The sequence below is a fragment of the Microtus ochrogaster genome, chromosome 4 (genome assembly GCF_000317375.1).
Source record: "Microtus ochrogaster isolate Prairie Vole_2 chromosome 4, MicOch1.0, whole genome shotgun sequence".
NCBI lineage: Eukaryota > Metazoa > Chordata > Mammalia > Rodentia > Cricetidae > Microtus > Microtus ochrogaster.
Window position 1 is genome coordinate 57,989,605 of NC_022011.1, and position 21,009 is coordinate 58,010,613.

General features: G+C 39.0%; 1 protein-coding gene across 1 annotated transcript in view; it reads left to right on the forward strand.

Annotated features, from left to right (window-relative positions):
* The window catches only part of Arhgap15 (Rho GTPase activating protein 15), a 601,354-nt gene that overhangs the window by 78,823 nt on the left and 501,522 nt on the right, over positions 1-21,009 (forward strand). The window contains exon 4 of the mRNA XM_005346381.2: positions 13,473-13,534. Within this exon, the coding sequence (XP_005346438.1) occupies positions 13,473-13,534 (62 nt within the window). The remainder of the gene's footprint in view (positions 1-13,472; positions 13,535-21,009) is intronic.

Here is a 21,009-nt window from a genome sequence, read left to right on the forward strand (position 1 = left end):
CCACATTCTCCACACACACACACATACCCACATTCTCCACACACACACACACACACACACACACACACATTCTCCACACACACGCACACACACATTCTCCACACACACACACACATTCTCCACACACACACACATACATACCCACATTCTCCACACATACCCACACACACACACACATACCCACATTCTCCACACATACACACACATACCCACATTCTACACACACACACACACATACCCACATTCTCCACACACACACACATACACACACATTCTCCACACACACAGCCTCACATAGTCATTACTTCCATAAACTTTTGAAATTATCAATTTAATTGGTTCCTGGTACTGATGTGGGCTCCCTGAATCCTCTCTCTGAACAGACACATCACTTGTTTGATCTTTTGTGCACAGGGAGCATTCAGCTTTTCCCCCATGGCCTCTATTGAACTGCATTTCTTACTTGAATTTTAAAGGAAGAAATGCTATCAGTTTTTGCAAACTTCATTTGGTAAATTGACGGTTCCAGAGTTCATGATGGAAGAACCACCTGATTTTCAAAAGGCAGAATTGTAGATTGTAAACTCTCCCTTGCCAAACATGAAGACATGCTTCTATAGAGCCCATCGTTTGCTTTAGATCTGACTAACCTGAACTTACATTCTCTTCACCTACCTGCAGACTCTTCTCCCACAGCTTGTGTGTGTTTCTTTCTCCGCCTGGTTCCCTCTTGCCTCCACGCCCCAGTATGGCAGCCAAGTCATCCACAGCTATCTGTTGCCAGCGTCTATCAGGACAAGCTGGCATGTATTAAACAATGTACCAGAATAATGTGGAGTAATTATTTAAATCCCCAGAGTTTATTTAAATCCCTAGAGTTGATATTATTATGGTATTTATTGTTTCAATCATATGCATTCTCATGTGCATTTATTTTATAAACCCTGGCTGTAATGTAAATCTCACTTCTTTTATCTCATATTCAAAATATTCCCCTAAATATTTTTAAAACTCATGAGACCACAGTTTTGGTTACAACTTTTCTAATTATCTGTTAAGTCTGCCCCTTGATGGAATAAAATATTTTACTTTATAACATGAAAACTACCATTGCAGATGCTCCAATGAATGGGTATTCTTTTTGGAAGCCATGAATTATTATTTTTTTTACAGTTCCTGTTAATAAAGCTGATTGTGATCAACATGAATAATTAAAAGAACAACACATTTGTTTTGACTGGTACCTTCGAAACATTGCTAATTGAAGTCTAAAAATGCTCACAGTGGCCCCAGTTCAGGAGGAAGTAAATCATTAATGCCACGCAGATGCATATCACAGGGCTTCCGTGGAGGAGGCTGGAACAATAGCAGGGAAGTGTGTGATCGCTTCACACAGCTACAAAGCAGCAGCTTCAAACATGAGACATCACGCCACAAAACTCTAATACACTCATATGCATTTATTAGTTTCTTGACCTTCTATTAACATATTTCACATTACAGCTGTTCATGAGACTCAGTTACTTTCAAGGCACTTTTCCTTTTCCCCTAAAGATTCAAGAAAAGTAACCCTGATTATAGCATCTTAAATCTTTATCTTCTTTCTTTTTATTGAGACATTGTAAAGCATATCTGGATAACCCTGCAGGAGTCAAAAGCCTGTGGCAGGCTTTAGAGAATCCTCTACTTCCTCCTGAACAAGGAGGATTTTGAAGGAAGAGCAAAAGAAGTTGTCCTGGCTCAGGGCAAAGCAGGCTTTGGCAGATAAACCTAAGTCACAGATTCTACCTTTTCAAACATGATATCATTTTGTGAATTAATTAATTTTTGTGGAGGAATTGAGGATGAGAGGCATTATAAAGATATTGTACTTTCTTATTTTAAAGAAAAAAAGCATAGTCACTTTTTGGGAATAATTCTATTGACCAGGCTGGTCTTTTTTTTTTTTTAAGTGGAAAACAAAAAAATCTCAAACTTTCTGAATGGTATTTTGCTAAATTAGACTTAAGTTTGCAAAATAATATCCTCTCACTATTCAAGATGATAGCAATAAATTATATAGTTGAATCATTGTTGGGGGGTTCAATACAGGGTTTCTCTGTAGTTTGGGGGCCTGTCCTGGACGAACTCACAGGGATCCACCTACCTCTGCGTCCGGAGTGCTAGAATTAAAGGCGTGTACCCTGACTGCCCGGCAATTTAATGCTTTTATTAGAAATCATTTCAATTTAAATATTTCTTTCATTTTCTAAAACAAAGTCTGCTTATTGATTCATGTATTTCTCTAGGTTCATGTTCATTCAGGAAGTAGGTTGGCTCTGAGAATCTGATGAAAGATTAGCAAGCTATGGCCTTTCCTGGAGAAACTTTCAGTCTATGGACAAGCAGAAGGACTGATGATCAAAGAAAGACATCACTCTGCACTCATGTCTGTGGGAGAGGAAAGACCTGTCTTGGATTCAGTAGACATACAATCAATCACACTTTGAAATTGTCACTTAAAATGAGATTTTTGCCATGTGTAGAACTACAGAAACAAACAAGGGGAACAGGAAGGAAAAGAAAGGAAGGAAGGAAGAAAGGAAGGAAGGAAGGAATGAAGGAAGGACAGAAGGAAGAAAGGGAGAAAGAAAAAATTTCAAGAGAAAACACTATATGCAATAGGAAAGGGTAGGATAGATATATTTCAATTTTATTTGTAAAACTGAAAGAATGCTATGAGGAAGCTGGCATGGTGGTACATGCCTGTAATACAAACATTCAGGAGGCAGAAACAGAAGGTTTGCAAGTTCAAACCCAGCCTGGTCTACATAGAGTTCCAGACCAGCAGTCAAAAATTATATATGCTATGTCTCAAAACAACAAACAAAAATAGCATACCGAACAGACTATAATGATCCAAAGTGCCATGGGGCATGACAAAAGGGAGCGATCCTCAGGAGAAGAAGCTTGGGATAATAGGAAGAATTCTAGAAGTCATTAAAACAGATACTAGTTGAATTATGTCTCCCAACTATGTCTCCCACTTGTAATTCATTTAATTCTAGAGTAGAGAAAAGGGCACACCCATCAACAAAGTCTATTAGAATTGAGCAATTCTTTCTTCACAGCTGCCCAGAGTGAAATTAGGTTATAACACAAATGGATTGCAATAATAAGTGGCTCAAACAGCAATGGAGGAAAGAAGATCATCCTCTTTGAACTTCACCGACAGTCACAAAACAAAAAAAACATTGAAAGCAAAGACATAAGAACAGAAATTCTCAAGAGAATCTATTGAGAGTTGAATCACAAGAAAAGACCTCCAAAATCTGAAGTTCTTCAGATACAATGTGGTCTCTCCTAAGCCCATCTCTAAACAGAAACTTTCTTGGTGATGAATAAATAAGACATGCCTGGCTTCAAGTTGAAAGGCTCAAGAATATAAACGTTCATGGGCTATCTGAAGCATGGAATGCTATAATGTCATTTTCAAAATGATCCTTTGATGAGTCAATGGTAAATAAATCAGCAACACAAGGACAGCATTCCCCTTGAAATGCACAGTGGTTTCGTAAGGGGGAGGAATAACTTGGCAAAACATAACATGTGCTTCACCAAGTACAGTGTTTAGAAAAGAGTTCTGAACTCTGAGTGGAACCCTAAAGTTAGACATGATCTCATACCCTCAAATGAAATAAGTAGTAGAGGTAACTATACTGATGTGGTAAGTCCTTTTGTGTATTTATTGCTTTTATTGATTAATTAATAAAGAAGCTGCTTTGGCAGAGTAGATTTAAGTGGAGAGACTAAACTGAATGCTGGGAGATGCCAGTTAGTTGCCAGAGGAGACAGACACACCAGAACTTTGCTGGTAAGCCACAGCCACATGGAAATGCACAGATTACTATAAATGGGTTAATTTAAGATATAAGAGCTAGATAGAAAGATGCTTAAGCAATAGATCAAGCAATGATTTAATTAGTACAGTTTCTGTGTGGCTATTTCAAGTCTGGGAGCTGGGAATGAACAAGTGGCCTCTGCCAGCACTACATGAAGGCACATTCCACACCGGAACTTAAGAGAGCAAGGAAGCTGTGACAGTAAGACTCACCCTAGGCCAGACCATAAAGCCAGATCAGCTTCTGATGAGTCTGGGTTTCTGGGTTTCTATTATTTTATTTTTGGTTATTTTTTCATTTGTCTATTGTTTTTCTGTTTTTATTTATTTGAGAAAAGCTCCCACAATGATGTAACCTTGGCTCATCTGGAACTCACTATTTATATGAGCTAACCTTGAAACTTGTAGGTTATTCTTCCTGCCTGCGTCTCCAAGTGCTGAGGTTTTAGGAATTAGCCACCAAGCCATATTTCAAGAACTCCTTTAGGAGTACATAACTGTTCTCTGGGCTTTGCAAATGTGTGATGCACAGAATTGTTTCTGTTTGACTCCATGTAATTATTGTATCCAATTTGAGAGTTTACATGTATGAACATACATGTATTATAAGTCTGAATGAGTTAACCATCATCCTTCAGAGAAAACTTTCATGGGTCCCTTCCATATCATGTTCCCTCTTTTTTATTCATAACTTACCAGATCCAGTTACGCTGCCCTCATATGCACAGGTGTAGGGCCAGTGGAGCATGGTCACCCTACTGTGGACTACATGCCCAAAGAAAATGATCTTTCCCTAACTTAAAACAATTTACTGTCAATCATTGATGGATGCCAATTGTTTGTACCTGGCCATGCAGACCTGAAATAATCACAGAAACTGTATTAATTAAAACATTGCTTAGCCAATCACTTAGGTATATTGCTAGCTAGCTCTTATATCTTAAATTAACCCATCTGTATCAATCTGTGCATCACCATGAGGTTGTGGCCTACCAGCAAATTTCCAGCAAAATCCCATAGGCATCTTTCTCCTTCGGTAGCTACATGGTAACTCTCTGACTCCCCCTTCCTTCTCTCAGCATTCAGTTAAGTTTTCTCACCTAGTTATATTCTGCCTTGTCATAGGCCCAAACAGCTTCTTTATTCCTTAATAAAAGCAACACATATACAGAAGGACGTTCCATGCCATTTCCCTTTTTCTGCCCAAATAAAATAAAAGGTTTTAACTTTAACATAGTAAAATTACATGTGCAAAACAGTTATCGAACATTATAGTTATATTTATATATATTTTATATTTTATCATAACTGAGGAAAACTATCATTATAACTATCTATTCTTCAACTCCATCAAAGACTCCAGAAGGATATAATATTGCCTAAGTTAACAGAAAAAGCACTGGAAGCAACTTGCAAAACTCTGGAATTGTCAGAGACATCTCGCTGCTTGAACAGTCAATCAAAGTTCTTCTATAACATTGGGACATCCATCGTCAACATACAGGACCATAGTATCTGCCAGACTTTTCTATGAAGTTAGATATTTCAAAGAGAGTTGCGCCTATATTAGCAGTTTGTCAGTCACTTTTTTGTGTGTCCTCCATAATGTCTTTCAGACCCTTTCATGAAGCAGAAATCATGAAGGACTATCTCACCTTTTTTAGGCAACTTCAGCAGTCATTTTTCTGAGAGTCCTGCATGTCCATTTTATATAACATACCATCAAGCAGAGTAGGCAGAGTAGTTTCTTGCACAAATGGCTAACAAACTCCATAAGGAACCTCTTTGATGCCCATCATCCTTTTGACATAGATTTGTGCTGCCAGAAGCAAATGTGACTCATTGTCAAGAATAGTCCTAAGTTTTTAAACATTTTAAATGCCATACTCTGTTAGCCTTTGAAAGGTTTAAAGGATAACTATCCATCTAAAATATATCTCTGTACATCTAGAAAATCTAACTTACATGACTACAAGCTTGATTATTATAGATGATTATCTATTAACTTGTATTCCTTAATTATACATTACATTTTTAAGTAAGCTGCAAAGACACAATACCTTAATCAAGAATAGAAATATACATATAACAAAATTGACCTTAAATTTGTATCAATAAACCAAGATCTGATGACAGACGTTACAAAATAATTCCCAGTAGTTCAGAATTATGTATAATAAAGGATTATTTGTTTATAGGTAGACTCACAGGTCACAGTCCTTGATCAAATCCTCTGCATGAATGGGGAAGAGGAACAAAATCCAACATCCAGAAGCGAGAGAGTAAATGTGCTCTTTACTTCGGCAATTATAGTATAATAAGGGTTGTTCATTTAGGGGTAGACTCACATTTCACAATCCTAGATCACAGTCTTGTGCATGAATGGGGAACAGGAACCAAATCCAGCAGCTGGAAGCAAGAGTAAAGAACACACTTTACCTTGGTGATTATAGTATAAGAGACTATGCACAAGTGGGTAGGTATCTTTTTTTTTTAACACAAAAATTTTGTTGTGTTTTATTTTGTAAGAAACAGAAGGAGTGAGCTCTAGAACTATCCCTCCTCAAACACAAAGTGGCTTTCAGACTTTATTGGCAACTGGAAGCTCACTCCAAAGTCATAAACATAGAAGACGGAGAATTGTGTTTGGAACCAGATGCCTAGTTAGGAAGAAGGGCACAAACGTTGGATAGTAATGAACAAAAAAAGCCAAGACACAGGCAGAGGAGAGTGTGCTCACCCATTAACTGAGCTGCTTGAACAGTAATAAACATGGCAGTAGGGGATGAGAAAGCCTCCTCAGCTGACAAACGTCTTCAATCTTCAACACAGCAGCCTGCTCTCAGTCATGCCCCACCCCCACCAAGGCCACTAGAGTCTTGGTCTTCAAAAACTGCTCCTGGAGTCCAGTTTTCAGCTCAGTCCTTAAGAGAAGAGCCTCTGTTTTTAGAAACGTACTAGGCTCTGATGTGCCACCAGTCTGCTTAGCGCTCCCTCTGCAGGTCACCAAGCACTGATGAAACATCTGAAGACCAAGCAGGAATTTGTAAACCAAAGTGTGGTTAGGTATCTTAAAGGCTACTGGCTGAAAGAACTCCCTAGCAAAGATCAATAAAAATACAAAGTATTCATCTATATAGCATATCCCCCTTTAAATATAAACAAATGTTTATAAACAATATTTGGGAATAGAGAGGAATCCCACATCAAGTATTTGTGTGTGTGTGTGTGTGTGTGTCTGTGTGTGCAAGTGCATGCTTTTATACTTATACATACTTTAGTTTGTTTAAATTTGTTATTTTATTTTATTTTTTTTATTTTTTTAAATTTATTTATTTATTGAGGATTTCCGCCTCCTCCGCCCCCCACCTCCCCCCCGCCCCCGATCAAGTCCCTCTCCCCCATCAGCCCGTAGAGCCATCAGGGCTCCCTGACCTGTGGGAAGTCCAAGGACCGCCCACCTCCATCCAGGTTTAGTAAGTTGAGCATCCAAACTGCCCAGGCCCCCCCCAAAGCCAGCACGTGCAGTAGGATCAAAAACCCCTTGCCCTTGTTCTTGAGTTCTCTGTAGTCCTCATTGTCCGCTATGTTCAGCAAGTCCGGTTTTATCCCATGCTTTTTCAGACTCAGGCCAGCTGGCCTTGGTGAATTCCCATGTACTCACTCATATTTGGTTTCTAGCCATAATTAAAGGACAGTAAGCTTATAATTTGCAATCCTAGAGAAGCTAAATAAGAAGGTGAATCCAAAGACAAACATATAGGCATCCCCCTGAATATTAACCTTCATCAGGCGATGAAAGGAGACAGAGACAGAGACCCAAATTGGAGCACCGGACAGAAATCTCAAGGTCTAAATTTGTTATTTTAAGAGTGAAAAAGAACATGAAGCTTGGTGGGTAGGAATGTGGGGTGATCATGGAGTACTTTGGAGAGTAGAAAGATGATTAGAATATTTTATATGATAAATGTAAAATTAAAAATTAGAAAAGAAAATAGTCCTCAGGGAGTAAGCTATCAGGTTAGAGCCAGCTCAAATCTTTTGAGTCTTGAATCTGAAGTACATAATATCTTCAGCAATAGGGACTTACATTCAACCTCAGGGACATAACCAAGGGCAACAGCAATGGCCTATGTTGTTCTGGGAGTCATTTGGACTCCCCTGAACAAAACTAGAAAAAAAAAAGGTTTCTCTTAATAGGTTATGAGCACTACAAACCTACACACATTACCAGTAGATCAAATACAGGATGACAGAAACTGTGGTATACTAAAAAGAAAACAATGCATCTCAATGAAGAAATGGTGAGAGAGAGAGAGAGGTAGGGAGAAAAAGAGAGAGGAGAGAGAGAGAGAGAGAGAGAGAGAGAGAGAGAGAGAGAGAGAGAGAGAATGTGTGTTTGAGTGTATGTGCTTGTGTGGTGTGGAGTAGGAATGTATATGTATATGAGATTGTGGAGGTTGTGTGTGAGAGAATATGAATATTTGCATATCTGTGTTTGCAAGTGTGTATATGTGTCTGTTAATTCTCTTGCAGTTATGATAAAAAATATATACAATAAAGAAAATACCCAAGGGCACATTTCACTTATGCCACGTTTTTAGAGTGCTAAGTCTTAGGTTTCTGGGCTTTAGCAGCAGCAGGAATATGTGGTAGAAGAAATTCTTCACTTCATAGAAAACAAGAAGACCAGAATGCCAACGTGAGGGAGCAAGCCAAGTCTCCAAGAACCTCTCCAACTCTTCTCACCGCTGTCCCTCTCATTCTCCATCCCCGCTATTCTCCCTTGCTCCCCGCCATTGAACCACTTCCTTTAACCAAGAGCTAGCACGCACAGTCCCACTACTTGTTAATAATGTATTAAAATCTGAATTAATGGGTCAATGCCTTTAGAAATGTCTTCACAGTCATACCCATAGGTGTGCTCGTGTAATCTCATAGTATTTCCTACATTCAGTTCAAATTAACAATCAAGATTAGTATCGTAGTGTAACTTGAGAAAAATGTCAAGGAAAAGAAAGCACATACACACATAAAAGAACAAAATGTCTCTTTCTGAGTATATAAGCAAAGTAAACGATGGTTACAGAATGAAAGAGAAGCATTGGAAGGAACAAAATGATGTGACTAAGAATATCTTCATTTGACTTATCTGCATTTTTAGTTTTTTGGTTTTTTTTTTTTTTCGAGACAGGGTTTTTCTGTGGTTTTGGAGCCTGTCCTGGAACTAGCTCTTGTAGACCAGGCTGGTCTCTAACTCACAGAGATCCGCCTGCCTCTGCCTCCCAAGTGCTGGGATTAAAGGCGTGCGCCACCACCGCCCGGCTCTTATCTGCATTTTTAATTATTTTTATTGAGCTCTACATTTTTCTCTGCTTTCTTCCCTAATTTATTTGATTTTTAAATAGAAATCATCAAATATGATTATCAGCAAAACACTGTGTGCTATTATAACTTCAGTAGTCATCTTATTATTATATGTGAAAGTAAGTGAATGCTATGTGTTTGAGAATTACAGTGGTCCAGGGCTGCAGTCGTGGAGCAATGATGCAAATGTTCTTTAGACAATCTGCCAGCCACGACTCACATTGTAAAACCTCCTTCCAAGGGGACCACCCCAGCTTCAAATTGAGGCCTCTCTCAAACTTATAGCACAGAAAAAGCAATCCTATTTGCCAATAGCATCTATTGGGGAAGTAGGGGGGCATTCTGACTCTCACTACTCGAGACACGGGATTTCTGTATCAGGTGACCTAAGAAGCTGAATATGGTGTCAGTGGTTGTCAACAAACACAGACTAAGAACAAAAGAGGGAGACTAAAAAATGAAACCCATCATCAGAGCAGATATTATAAAGCAAAAAAAAACTGTGTGGTTGAAAGCCAAATTCTCAACCAAATTGCCAGAAAATTTCTAATTTAGTTTATTTTAGCCCAGTACCAGTATAGATAGGTGAACCTATTGTTTGCATTTGAAAACAGTAACATGAAACACTCATGTAAACAAAGAAAGAAAGAAACAAACAAACAAAAACCTTGCAGTGTCTGTTTAAGAGATTGCAAGCTCATGTTTGTTAGACTTGTACCCACCGATCAAATTTCTCTCCTCTCCATCCCTGTTTCCCTGTCTGTCGTGCCCGGCCTAGGTTTATAAACAGGTACCATCTTGGAATTCCACCGCCATTCATTCTCGTCAGCTGTGTCTCAGCACACAGGATGCTGCTGAAGCACTTCCTCAGTGCTGGCAGACTGGCTGGCATCCAGCCTGGACAAATTGCTGATCTTTCCTGCCACGCAATGTTAAATAGGGATTCTAGCCGGCACTGAAAAAATAGCTCCAAAAGCCACATTTAGCATCCAAAGACTGGCTGATATTTCTTAAGTATACATGATTTGGGTGCTAGGATTCCTTTAATGAATTTCAGTTTGGCCTAGAATCTGGCATGGGAAGAATCCTAGGCTTAAATTTAAAGCCCATATATAACTTTGTAAATCATTGAAGACAAGACAATCTGAGCCCCAGATGTCTGAACTATAAACTGAAATTCATAATCATTCTTCTTTCAGGCCATGTGACTATGAAAACAGTTAATAAGATACTATGTATAAATCCAGATGTACAATCCTTAGTAATCTTATGTTTACCCTAATACCTCCTTCCACTCAGCCTAAACCACTCACCGTGACTACTTCCAGGTATGAAGAACAGGGGAAATTTCAATGTATGATGGCAATCCCTTAGATAGTCACATAATTAAGTTTATCCAATAGAAGCCTTTTTTCACCCGTGTGTCACCTGAACAAGGCAGCCTGTTCAGTGCAAGAAGTCAACTGGAACTTATCAGTCCCATTTAAAGGATGATCTCAGAGGAGTGGAAGAGTGTTATCAGTCCTCCAAGAAGAAGGGATGTCTTGATGTGAGCCCATAGCGTCTTAGCTATAGTAAGAGAAGGCTTGAATCCAGCAACTCTTGTATATGCATAGTGGCTATCTGAGGAAATGGAGGATCATTAATTGAAACATTGTCAAGGGAGCGAATGTGCATCAAGAATATAAGAGAAACAATGTCTAGAGAGAAATCTGATCCCTGAAGAAGGCACGTGTGTTTGAGAGAGATGGTAAGACATGGGTGTGAAGCTCAAGCACGTACATATCACACATTTATATGTGTGTGTATGCACCATACACTTAGAAATGTACAGCTGTTTGTGGTGGTACTAAGTGAATTAATAGCAGAAAATACTGCAAAGTTACAGTTTTTAAGGTCTGCCTACGGCTTGGAAGGCATGTTGGAATTTGAAAGTTAAAACCTAACTTGCTATTCAGCTTTTCTCCCTTGTTCTCCCAGGATTACTAGGTCATTCCTGAAGAGTCCATGATATTGACCAGTGCTCTTGGAAAATTATTCTGCCACTAATGACAGAGATAACATGTTTACTGAGTCCTAACATGAAAAAGCCTTTGGCTACCTACTTCAAGTGGCTTTGAGAAAGGTCCAACTGGGAGAGACCTTTATACCCCTCACCTCAAACATGCTCCAGTGGTCTCGTCTTGTGCAGATATCAATGTTGTCCTTGCACGTTTCCCTTTATAGAGAATAGTTACATAGTTACCATCAATACAGTTTTCTAAATGTCCAACTGGGGGTCTTGCATGAAATATTTCTGAAAAAGCAATCATCTTAGTAGAGAATATGAATGGATTGAGAGGGTTTTTTATAGCTTTTAATACTAAATATTTCAGGGTTTGGGTAACTCTTAATCTTCATAAGAAGTTAAACAAAGCAGTTGATAATAGAAGGGACTTCCTCTGTGGTGCTAATGACTACTGGAAGTGTTTTTGTTTCTAGAATTTATAGACATCAGTGATGCCTAGAGTTAAACTTACATGGTATTTAAGTGGTAACAAAATTCTCTGTTACCAAAGAGATGGACAGTATTCCTAGTATAAGAGGGTGGTCAAAGCACATGAAGAGATACATCTACACATAGAGTGATAATGCCATGAACACTATGATTTGAAAACTCAACCCTGAAAGCATCATTGGGTTCTTTAGACTTGTGGAAAGCAAACTGAAGGAAAAGACATAATCTAAACCTATAAGAAAATTATTTTACCACAATTGTCATTACTGAAATAATTTTTTATAGTTTATAAAATAAATAAAATGTACTTATCAAATGTATCTTGAAAGCTCAGTACTTTCCACTGTATTAGGAATATAACAATGTAGGAATCAGGGAAAGATCACATATGCATTATCTATAGCAGAGCAAGTCTTACAAGGGGCAATACTTTATTCGGTACCATGTTAGTCTTTGAGATAACTCACTACTCCAAACTGTCTTTTCCACTCACCAATGAACGGTTTTGACTTTTACAATTTGCTCTATAAACGTAAATATCATTCATGCATACACTCATTCATGTCTTTGTTCACACAATCCAATTAGTGTAACTTTGGATTCCCACGGAATATGAAAGGGACAATCATTTGCCTTCAGTGGACTCATAGCATGGGAGCAGGTGTAAGTAAATAAGCCAGCCACTGCAGCATTATCTGATAGGTGTTAACAGAGTGATAATGGTGAAAATGGAAACTGGGAGTGGGAAGCCTAAAAAGCAATTCGACCCATGATGCAAAGACCATCCGACCAAAGCCGTGCAGGCAGAAATTTAAAATGGGTTGAAATTTTGTTTTGGATTATCGGAATTTTTGAGATACATTGGGTAAAATATTGTGTTCAGAGATATGGATCCCACTGGTGGCACTGAGGGAATATGACCGTTAGTTGTTAGACATGGAGCATGAGGAAAGTGTGACACACTACTCTTTTGAAGGGAGCCAAGGCCAAGAACTGCAATAGGATGTACAAGGCAGTCAGAAGGGCACAAACGTGCCACCAAGAAACTGAAGCAGCTTGTTGACTATGCTGCGAATCAACATATTATAATCTGCATTTGTATGTATTTTGCCTGGAACTTACCGAACACCTCTGTTGTGTTATAGTAAATTGTTGCATGCCCTTTAAGGAGTTTGCAACTGTGTTAGGATGAAAGCCAACAGTACCAGTGGGGAGAAGGGAAACAGTTACACAGCTCAGATGGCAATGAGCGCTCTGCTACGTTGTCACTGGCTAATTGGAAAAATGAACAAAATGGTGCTATTATAGTGTTTTCCCATGATTCATCAGGCTCAATCTCTTGTTCCATTTAATGCTTTCCTTTCTCCTGGCCTTGGCAGGTGTGTGGGGAAGGCATAAATGAAGAGCTTCTTTGGTAAGATTAAGGAGAGACTGAAGTTAATGTTTTAAGCAAGTGACTTCCCGACACAAAAGGGGAAGTGCATGGTGCTCTATCACTATCAAACAATCCATTCACATACATCCTTACAATCTATCATTCGAGACACAGAGTTAGTAAAGACTTTGATCTTGTATGCACTCCCCATAAGTCTTGTATGTATTATTAATAAAGCTCTGGGGTGGGAAGTTTCCATCACTGCAATGACTCTAGCTTAGAAAGTTTGGGTTCATTCATGCGGAAATGCAGAGGACTTTGTCACAGTGCTAACATATGTATTTTCCTTGCAGATGGTTGAAAAAGAAGGGTATCTTCAAAAAGCCAAAATTGCAGATGGAGGAAAGAAACTGAGGTAATAAAACTTCTTCAACTCTCTGTTGCATAACGGCACAGTCTCCTATATCCTCAGCTTGTATCACTGATAATGTTTGAGATGCAAGGCCACCCAAACCTAACTAGAACAGTTCCTTCTGTTACCATTGTTGATACCCTTATTGTTAAAATGATTATGCTTTTTAAAGAAAGACATTGCACTCCATAGTGTTGCCCAGAATGTAAAAATGGCTGATGCCTCAAATTCTTAGGGCTAGAAATCTTTAAACATAAAAAGGGAAACATGGTTTCTGGATTAACAGATTGGGTTGTTGAATGAATTCATTTACAGCATATAAAGATCTCTCTGCAATACCCGGAGAAGTTTTATGAAGGATAGATTTGAACTGTATTTGTAGCTCAAAATTAAAAACCATTTAGAAAAAAAAAATGAAGAGAAAAAAGAAAACCATGAACAAAAGATAGGTGGAGGAAATTTAAAAAATTATAAAAAACTTCCTGGAGTGAAGGGCAGGAACAATAAAAGTGTTCAAGAAAGAAGAACAAGTTGGTTTTTGGGTCAAGAAAGATGCTCGCTATGCTGTTTATAGGGGTGCTTTAAAATAGTCATCTCCCTTTTAGAATTTTTGCTATTTCATACATTGTGTATTCTATATTTAGCTCTATACTATGGAATATACAAGTAATAAAGGTGCATGGAAGTACTTGAACTAAGAGACATTTATTTGGGAGTGTTTTACTGGTAATCTTCAGCCTCTTTAAAGAGCTGTAGAAAAATGGCCTTTAATCTAACCTAGAATTCTGTGCCTATGAGACACAATTACTCCTGGCAACGCCACTCTACTCCCGAGAGAACGTTGAGCACCAAAGACACTCCACTGGGAGCTTGTCTTCTTGGCAGAACTGTCCTTTGGGTTAAGAAAAGCCCATACCTCAACTACTGACAAAGATATGAAACAGGATTGTCTTATCTTGCCAAGACAGGGTAGGATAATTCTAAGAAAGTTTCTTGCATTTGATAATGGCATGTTAGTTATGTTAGGCCTTAGCCAAAGTTGGTTGACTCAACATTGCGAACGAGAATTTGGGTGATTGCCCAGGTAGTCAGTTGTCTCTGTCATTTTTGGCACATTTTGGATATTTCTCATTTGTTAAGTAACTTTTATTCCCTTCTCAGATCTTTGACGGAGTTGAAGATTATATAATTGTAATTACTCTCTACATTATTTAGACTTCTTGAGATAGAGTATCTGGTAAAAATTTGTTCTCAATATTATTTGTTATATTTATTATTTGTTATTATTGTTTATAGTTGTAGTTAGTTTAGTTCTGTCTTATTTAGACAAAAGGGGGAGATGTAGAGAGAGCCTGCCTTTTGGGGGCAGGACGGCCTCGGGCAAATGTTTACTTAAATTGGGGCGCGCAGACGCTGCGGCCCCGTTTCCTGTTTCCTGTTTCTGTGCATCTCTGGAACTCCGGTTGCGTGAGTGTGTTATTTACATTAAAGTCGTATAAACTTATACCAATTTGTCTGTATTAATCCGATCTGCCTTCATTTTACTGTTATAACTAAGTAAGATCAATATTCTAATTAGCTATACAATAGGACAACTGTTAATTGCATTACACAATATGTTACTATAAAGATGCTTTGGCTAACAGTAGAGAATGAAAGATACTTTGGTTTAATTGCTATAGTGGACAGAAATTTATATTTATTTGGAAGAAAAAATAATGAAGTAGTTCCAGTGTCTACAATAGCTATTCTAATTTTTAAATAAGAGATAAGGTTGGATCTTCCCAAAGATAATTCCTGGTAGCAGTCAGGCAGCCACCTTTCTTCAAAAGTACCATAGATGGACAAGATCAAATGCAAAGCAGCTGTAGGTCTGGCCTTCTCTGTCCCAAGAGAACTGCCAGTCAAACTTTGAAAGAGCAACAGGTGAGAATCATTGCCTGACTAGCTCAGCTGTGTACCCTTTTTGCCCATGAACCTTATCCCATAATCAAAACTCAGGCATGTGGAGGGTACAGCAAGAGCAAGCTGGCCAAAACCCTTTGTTATACGACCAACCACATGAGTCCCCAGCCCTACCCCAACACAAGAAACTCCAGCTCACTCATTCATTCTTCCCTGCTGTGTTGGCGCCAGAAACAACGATAGCATTGGTCACTGTTCCTCTCCACCATCACACAAACAGGGGTGCCATGAAAACAAAGCAATTGGCCTTCTGTGGAGGCTCCATGGAGCACACGCCTCCGTGCCCAATTAGCCAGTCTTGTAACATACTCGTAGAAGTAAGGATCAGAAGCATCAGTGGCAGGGAGCAGCCCCTTCCCAGCAAACTCTCACGAACATGGTGCATAGTGTTTCAGTATATGTACCCCTGTGCGTTTGCTTTATTTTTCATAAAAACTTAATTTGTGTACAGCGTCTAGAGAGACGCTTACATTCATATAAGCATTGGTGTGTACTCTATTTTACTGGTTTTTCAATCAGCTTGTATGCCACTAAGCATTCTTTCAGATTTTTTTAAATAATTTTATAAAGTTTAGTTTTTCTTGTTTTAGAACTCTCAGGTGTGGTGAATTGAATTAATGATACCCTTCAGTTGTAGCGCTATGATACTGTATTGGGGCAAGAACCCTAGGTGGTTTTACTTCATATTCTCTTCTACTCTCAGATCAAGCTCCTGTTCTTTAAATCCCCTATTCATACATCTATTTGATTTTTTTGTGGTGTTTGAAACAAATCAACAAAATAATTGTTTATGATAATGTGTATATTAATGTGTTCTATGTTGCATAAACAGTTTTATATTCAAAATCTCATGTTTTTTGCCATGTTCATCCAATATTAGTGTAATAATATCTACAGTGATGCTATATCAAGCCCACTTCACCCTTTTTGTCTCCCACTTGCCATTATGTATTTGTACCAAATCTTATTTTCACAAGTCCCGCAGGCACAAACACCCAAGTTATCTTTCACTCTTCTTGGATCTAAAACATTACAAAAAATCATACATAATTGTTTCTTTGGAACCTGTTAGAAGTTCTCTTGGGGAACTGATCTCAGGAATTAAAATTTCTTGGGCAGCTGCTGTGTGCTACTGACAGGCTCTTGAAGGATCGCTGCAACTCGCACACGTTTGCCTTGCATGGCAAAAGGGATTCTATTTCTCCAGAACCCAACCCAAGCCAACCCAACATTCTACTTTTCATGCAGTCAAAAATGTGGCCACAGACTCTTTCCTTGTTTCTGCTCTCATTCCCGTTCCACTGATTGGTATTACAGTTGAATGTGACTTTAATTGTTCATTTAGAGTCACTCAAATTCTGCATTGCAAGAATGCCTCATCCAAGAGCTTTGACTACTCACTATTGTGTGTCTTGTCTTTTTCTTGTTTGAGAGAATATAAAATAAATCATAGACAACAATACTTTGCTTTGGACATTATAAATATCTCCCTAAATTCGTGGAGTTAATTTTTACTTTTAATATAGATGTCTTAATATAGTGAACATTTTAAATGTAATAGTCAACATTTCTATATACTTAGTATTCTGCCCTTTTCATGAGCTATAATATGCCAAATAATTTCTATTATCATTTTAATTTAATTTTTGAGCCAAGTTTTATACTAAAGGTGTCATAACTGCAGTATACTTTCTAATTATTGTCATTTTTTTCTTTATATTTTTTTCTAAAGATCAATTCTAAGCCTGGATTGCCTGATCAAATTGCATGACTGCTAATGAATCTTAGGGGCTGGGGAGGTGACGAAGTGGGTAACAGTGTTTTCCACACAGGAACCTGGGTTCCAATATCCAAAACAAACCCCACAGGAAAACGGCTGGAACAATTAGAGACAAATGTATATGCAGAGAGCTCACTGCCATTCAATCAAGCCAAAACAAAACAGTGACAGGACAGATATCTATTGTCCTCTTCTGGCCTCGATACAGGTGAACACAGGAGCAGGCAACTATACACACACACACACACACACACACACACACACACACATGCTTACAACATACATATGAGTGCAACCGCAGATATGAACCCTCTCCCACACCCACACATTAAGGAAAAGAACATACTATTCTTGCAATACATTGTCATTGCTTAGTCAAAATTTATACTTTTATCAGCAGTAACAGGCAGGTCAGGTGGTCATAACCTTGAAAAATTATAGAGGTTTTATCACATGGATCATTTAGTAATTATTCAATGATGTCATCTAGTTATCATAATTTGTATTGCTTATGTGATATTTTCTATGGGCTGTTTCCCATTCATCAAGGATCTTATATCACTTTAGTAAAATTTAATGAGCTAATAAGCACAATTAATAAATGCTTATTCTGCCAAGCACATGGTTCATTGTGATAGTAATGTTAGTACTTCAGTACTTAAGTCATCTTGTTTTGCAAATCTAAAATCGTCTTCTCCTTAACTGCTCCTTTTGCCAGAGTCTGTACTTGTACCAGCATCTTACCCTGGGCTGCTTGAAACGCACTTGTGTGTCCCTTCTTGATTTTAACTGTGTGAAGGCCAAGAAGCGGGACCTGTCCTTTTGTTTCCTGCCATCGTTGGTCCCGAGAGCTTCGGCTGTCATTTATTAATATTAATAAAAAATAGCGCTTTGGAAACTTCTGCAAAGTTTCCTATGCCTAAATCTATGCTATGTCATTTACATTTTACATCTTTCCCTATTCTGAATTTGTCTTTCCTTGTTATCATTTTCACTTGTCTTTATTTCTCTCTTTCCTATGTTTTCTTTTGCATAAGGAAAAACAAATTACTCATGCGGCTAGGGGAAGGTGGCAGGAAAGAGTCTGTTGGTTTCATCTTACATTCATAAAAGGCCCCAAACTTAGCCTTGTTTTGAAATGAGGTTATGGACATTTCCCTTGCGATATACTGGCAGGCTTGAAAGCAGGATTCATTCAGCATTCGACGTTAATTTTTAATTATGAACCTTGAAATTATGCCTCAGCTTTTCTGATGAATCTCGGGAACGTTTTCATTTCGGGAATTGCATTCTCGTGGCAGGAAGTTGCTCTGGCTTGTCTGAAGCTCCGTGATGATTTAGTCATGGCTTTTTGGATTGTTTTTGTTTGCTTGTTTGGTTGGTTTTGTTCTCTAGTTCCTAGAGCTTAAGGTTAAAAAAGGCACCTGCTAATGTGCTCTCACGTGTTCAGTATCTCACACATTTCTGCTTGTGTGCCTTTCCTCTGTTGGTTCCCCTGGGGCTCCGTACCTCTTATGACGTTTAGATCTCGTTTCGCTTTCCCCTTAGAATGACATTGGCAATACTTGGTGTGAATGTGGACAGAAAACGGACAGGAAAACAAACGTGAAAGGGGTTGTAGTGGTCACCTTTACTAGTGGAACATTCTTCACAGGCTCAGAGCTTAGACTGTGTGCCGCTGCACGCACGAACGTGGGCACGAGCACTGATCATTATCATTAGCATATTTCCTTTTCTTTAGACTGTGATACTAAAGTCCCCCCTCCCCCATGTGAACATAATTTTCTTTAGTACTTTCTGCTCAGATTGTCAATAAATTAACACAAACCCAATCTCTCTGGCTCCTTGCCACTCTCCTTCCTTCTTTCTTTTCCTCTCTTCCTGCCTCCCTCCCTCTTCTTGCAACCCTGAAAGAAATGTGCATTTTATACCTACTGTCTCATTGACGCAATTCTTATCAAGTTATATTGCAGAAGCCTAAAATATGAGAGAGAACACAGAAGTTCTCAGACCTGCTTCTCCAACAGTCTGGAGGGTTTTACGGTAAATCATTCAGAGGCACTTAGATAGATCCCCCACTCATGCTACAGCAGGGACTCAAATCTACTACAGAGTAACCAAGTCAGGCAACAGCATCAGCTGACCCAAAGAGAATCTGGAATTGATGATGTCACTCCACGTGTATTTTCCTCTGCTCTGGCTTGTTGATGTGTAGGTAAAGAACACGAGGAGGAGTGCAGGGCAGAAAGCCTTGAGAGATAGACAGTTGTATGTCCTAGCCCCTTAGATGGCTGAGGAGCATTTTCAGGGTCATTTCCATCCCGCAGCCAAGCAGGTATCTGCTGCTGTTATGTGCTGCCATCCGGTGTCCATTTGGTAGAATGTCAAGCTGATGCCTATATCGGGGCTTTTTATTGTTTTGGTTTTACTTTTTTTCACCTTCCATTTCTTCCACTTCACAACTCACAGTTTGTTTTCATAAGTTATTGGAAGTATTCCACTCACCTAAAATGCCCTGGCAATTGCCCATATCAAAAATCAGTTGATCGGATATGAATTAGTACTTCTGGCTTTGAAATTATATGACCTTTTATCATATTAGATATCACATATTTGAGGTCTGTGTGGGGACCTGAACTTTCTTGCTTATTCCACGGGCTACTGATTCCTCACTACCTAAGCAAACATGTATGAGAGAAAGAGAGAGAGAGAGAGAGAGAGAGAGAGAGAGAGAGAGAGAGAGAGAGAGACTTTTAAGCATTCTGTCAATGCCCCGATGTTATGAGGAATGTGGAGTGTGCAGGTTTTAGCTGCCTCCCACTGGTGTAGGAACACACTTGCTCAGCAGGAGGTGGTACAGAAGACTGGAACCAGCAAGACAGGCATCTCTGCTCTCAGGAGGATAAGGTCTAAAGCTTCTCCAAGAGCATGCTCTCCTCTCCTAACTCTACATAGAGCTTGCAGAATCGGAGAGTGCAGGCATGCCCCTGCCCCAGAGACAGCTCATCCATCAGAATGAGTGTAGGCCTCAGGGTCAAACCCTTAAATGTCTTCTGTATGACTGTGTGCCTTTAGGAAGACACGGTCTCAGTAAATTGTAGTTTTCTCCCCAGTTGCCCTGGCTGCTCACCCACATGCAAGGGATACTCAAGGAATTAGTGTCTTTTATGCTTTAGGGGAGTCTTCTAATCACTGACAGAAACCCTGGAGATGCATCTTACCTTCCTTTTTATCTTTTGTTTACTATCTTTGCTTTTCTAACCTGCCCTTGGAGTGGTTTGGGAATGTATGTGAGCAGGTGCTTGTGACTAAGTGATTCTGATACGTGATGTATGTAGAACACCGCTGGCAAACTGTGCAGCAAGCAGGAGCCAAAGCTTCACCGTAGCTCCCATGATTGAAAGGTTTGGGAAGTAGAGAAGATCTAGCTGCGGACTGGTCAGATTGCTAATCTTCTTTATAAGAATTTGGTAACGTCGTTAGTAAGGCAGCCTAAGTGGCCGACTCGTTCTCACAAATAGTACTTTTAAAACTGAGGGAGTCAGCCAAGGCTATGTTGCTGACATTGATGATATTCTTAAGTTAGCACTGCTTAAATCTTGTAAAAATACAGCATAAGGTCATCGATTCCATAGACGACAAGGTGCATTTTCAGAGAAACTGGACTTGGCCTTCGTGCTCATATGGTCTTAAGTAAGTCATCTAAATTCTCTGCGCCTAGCTTTCTGCATTA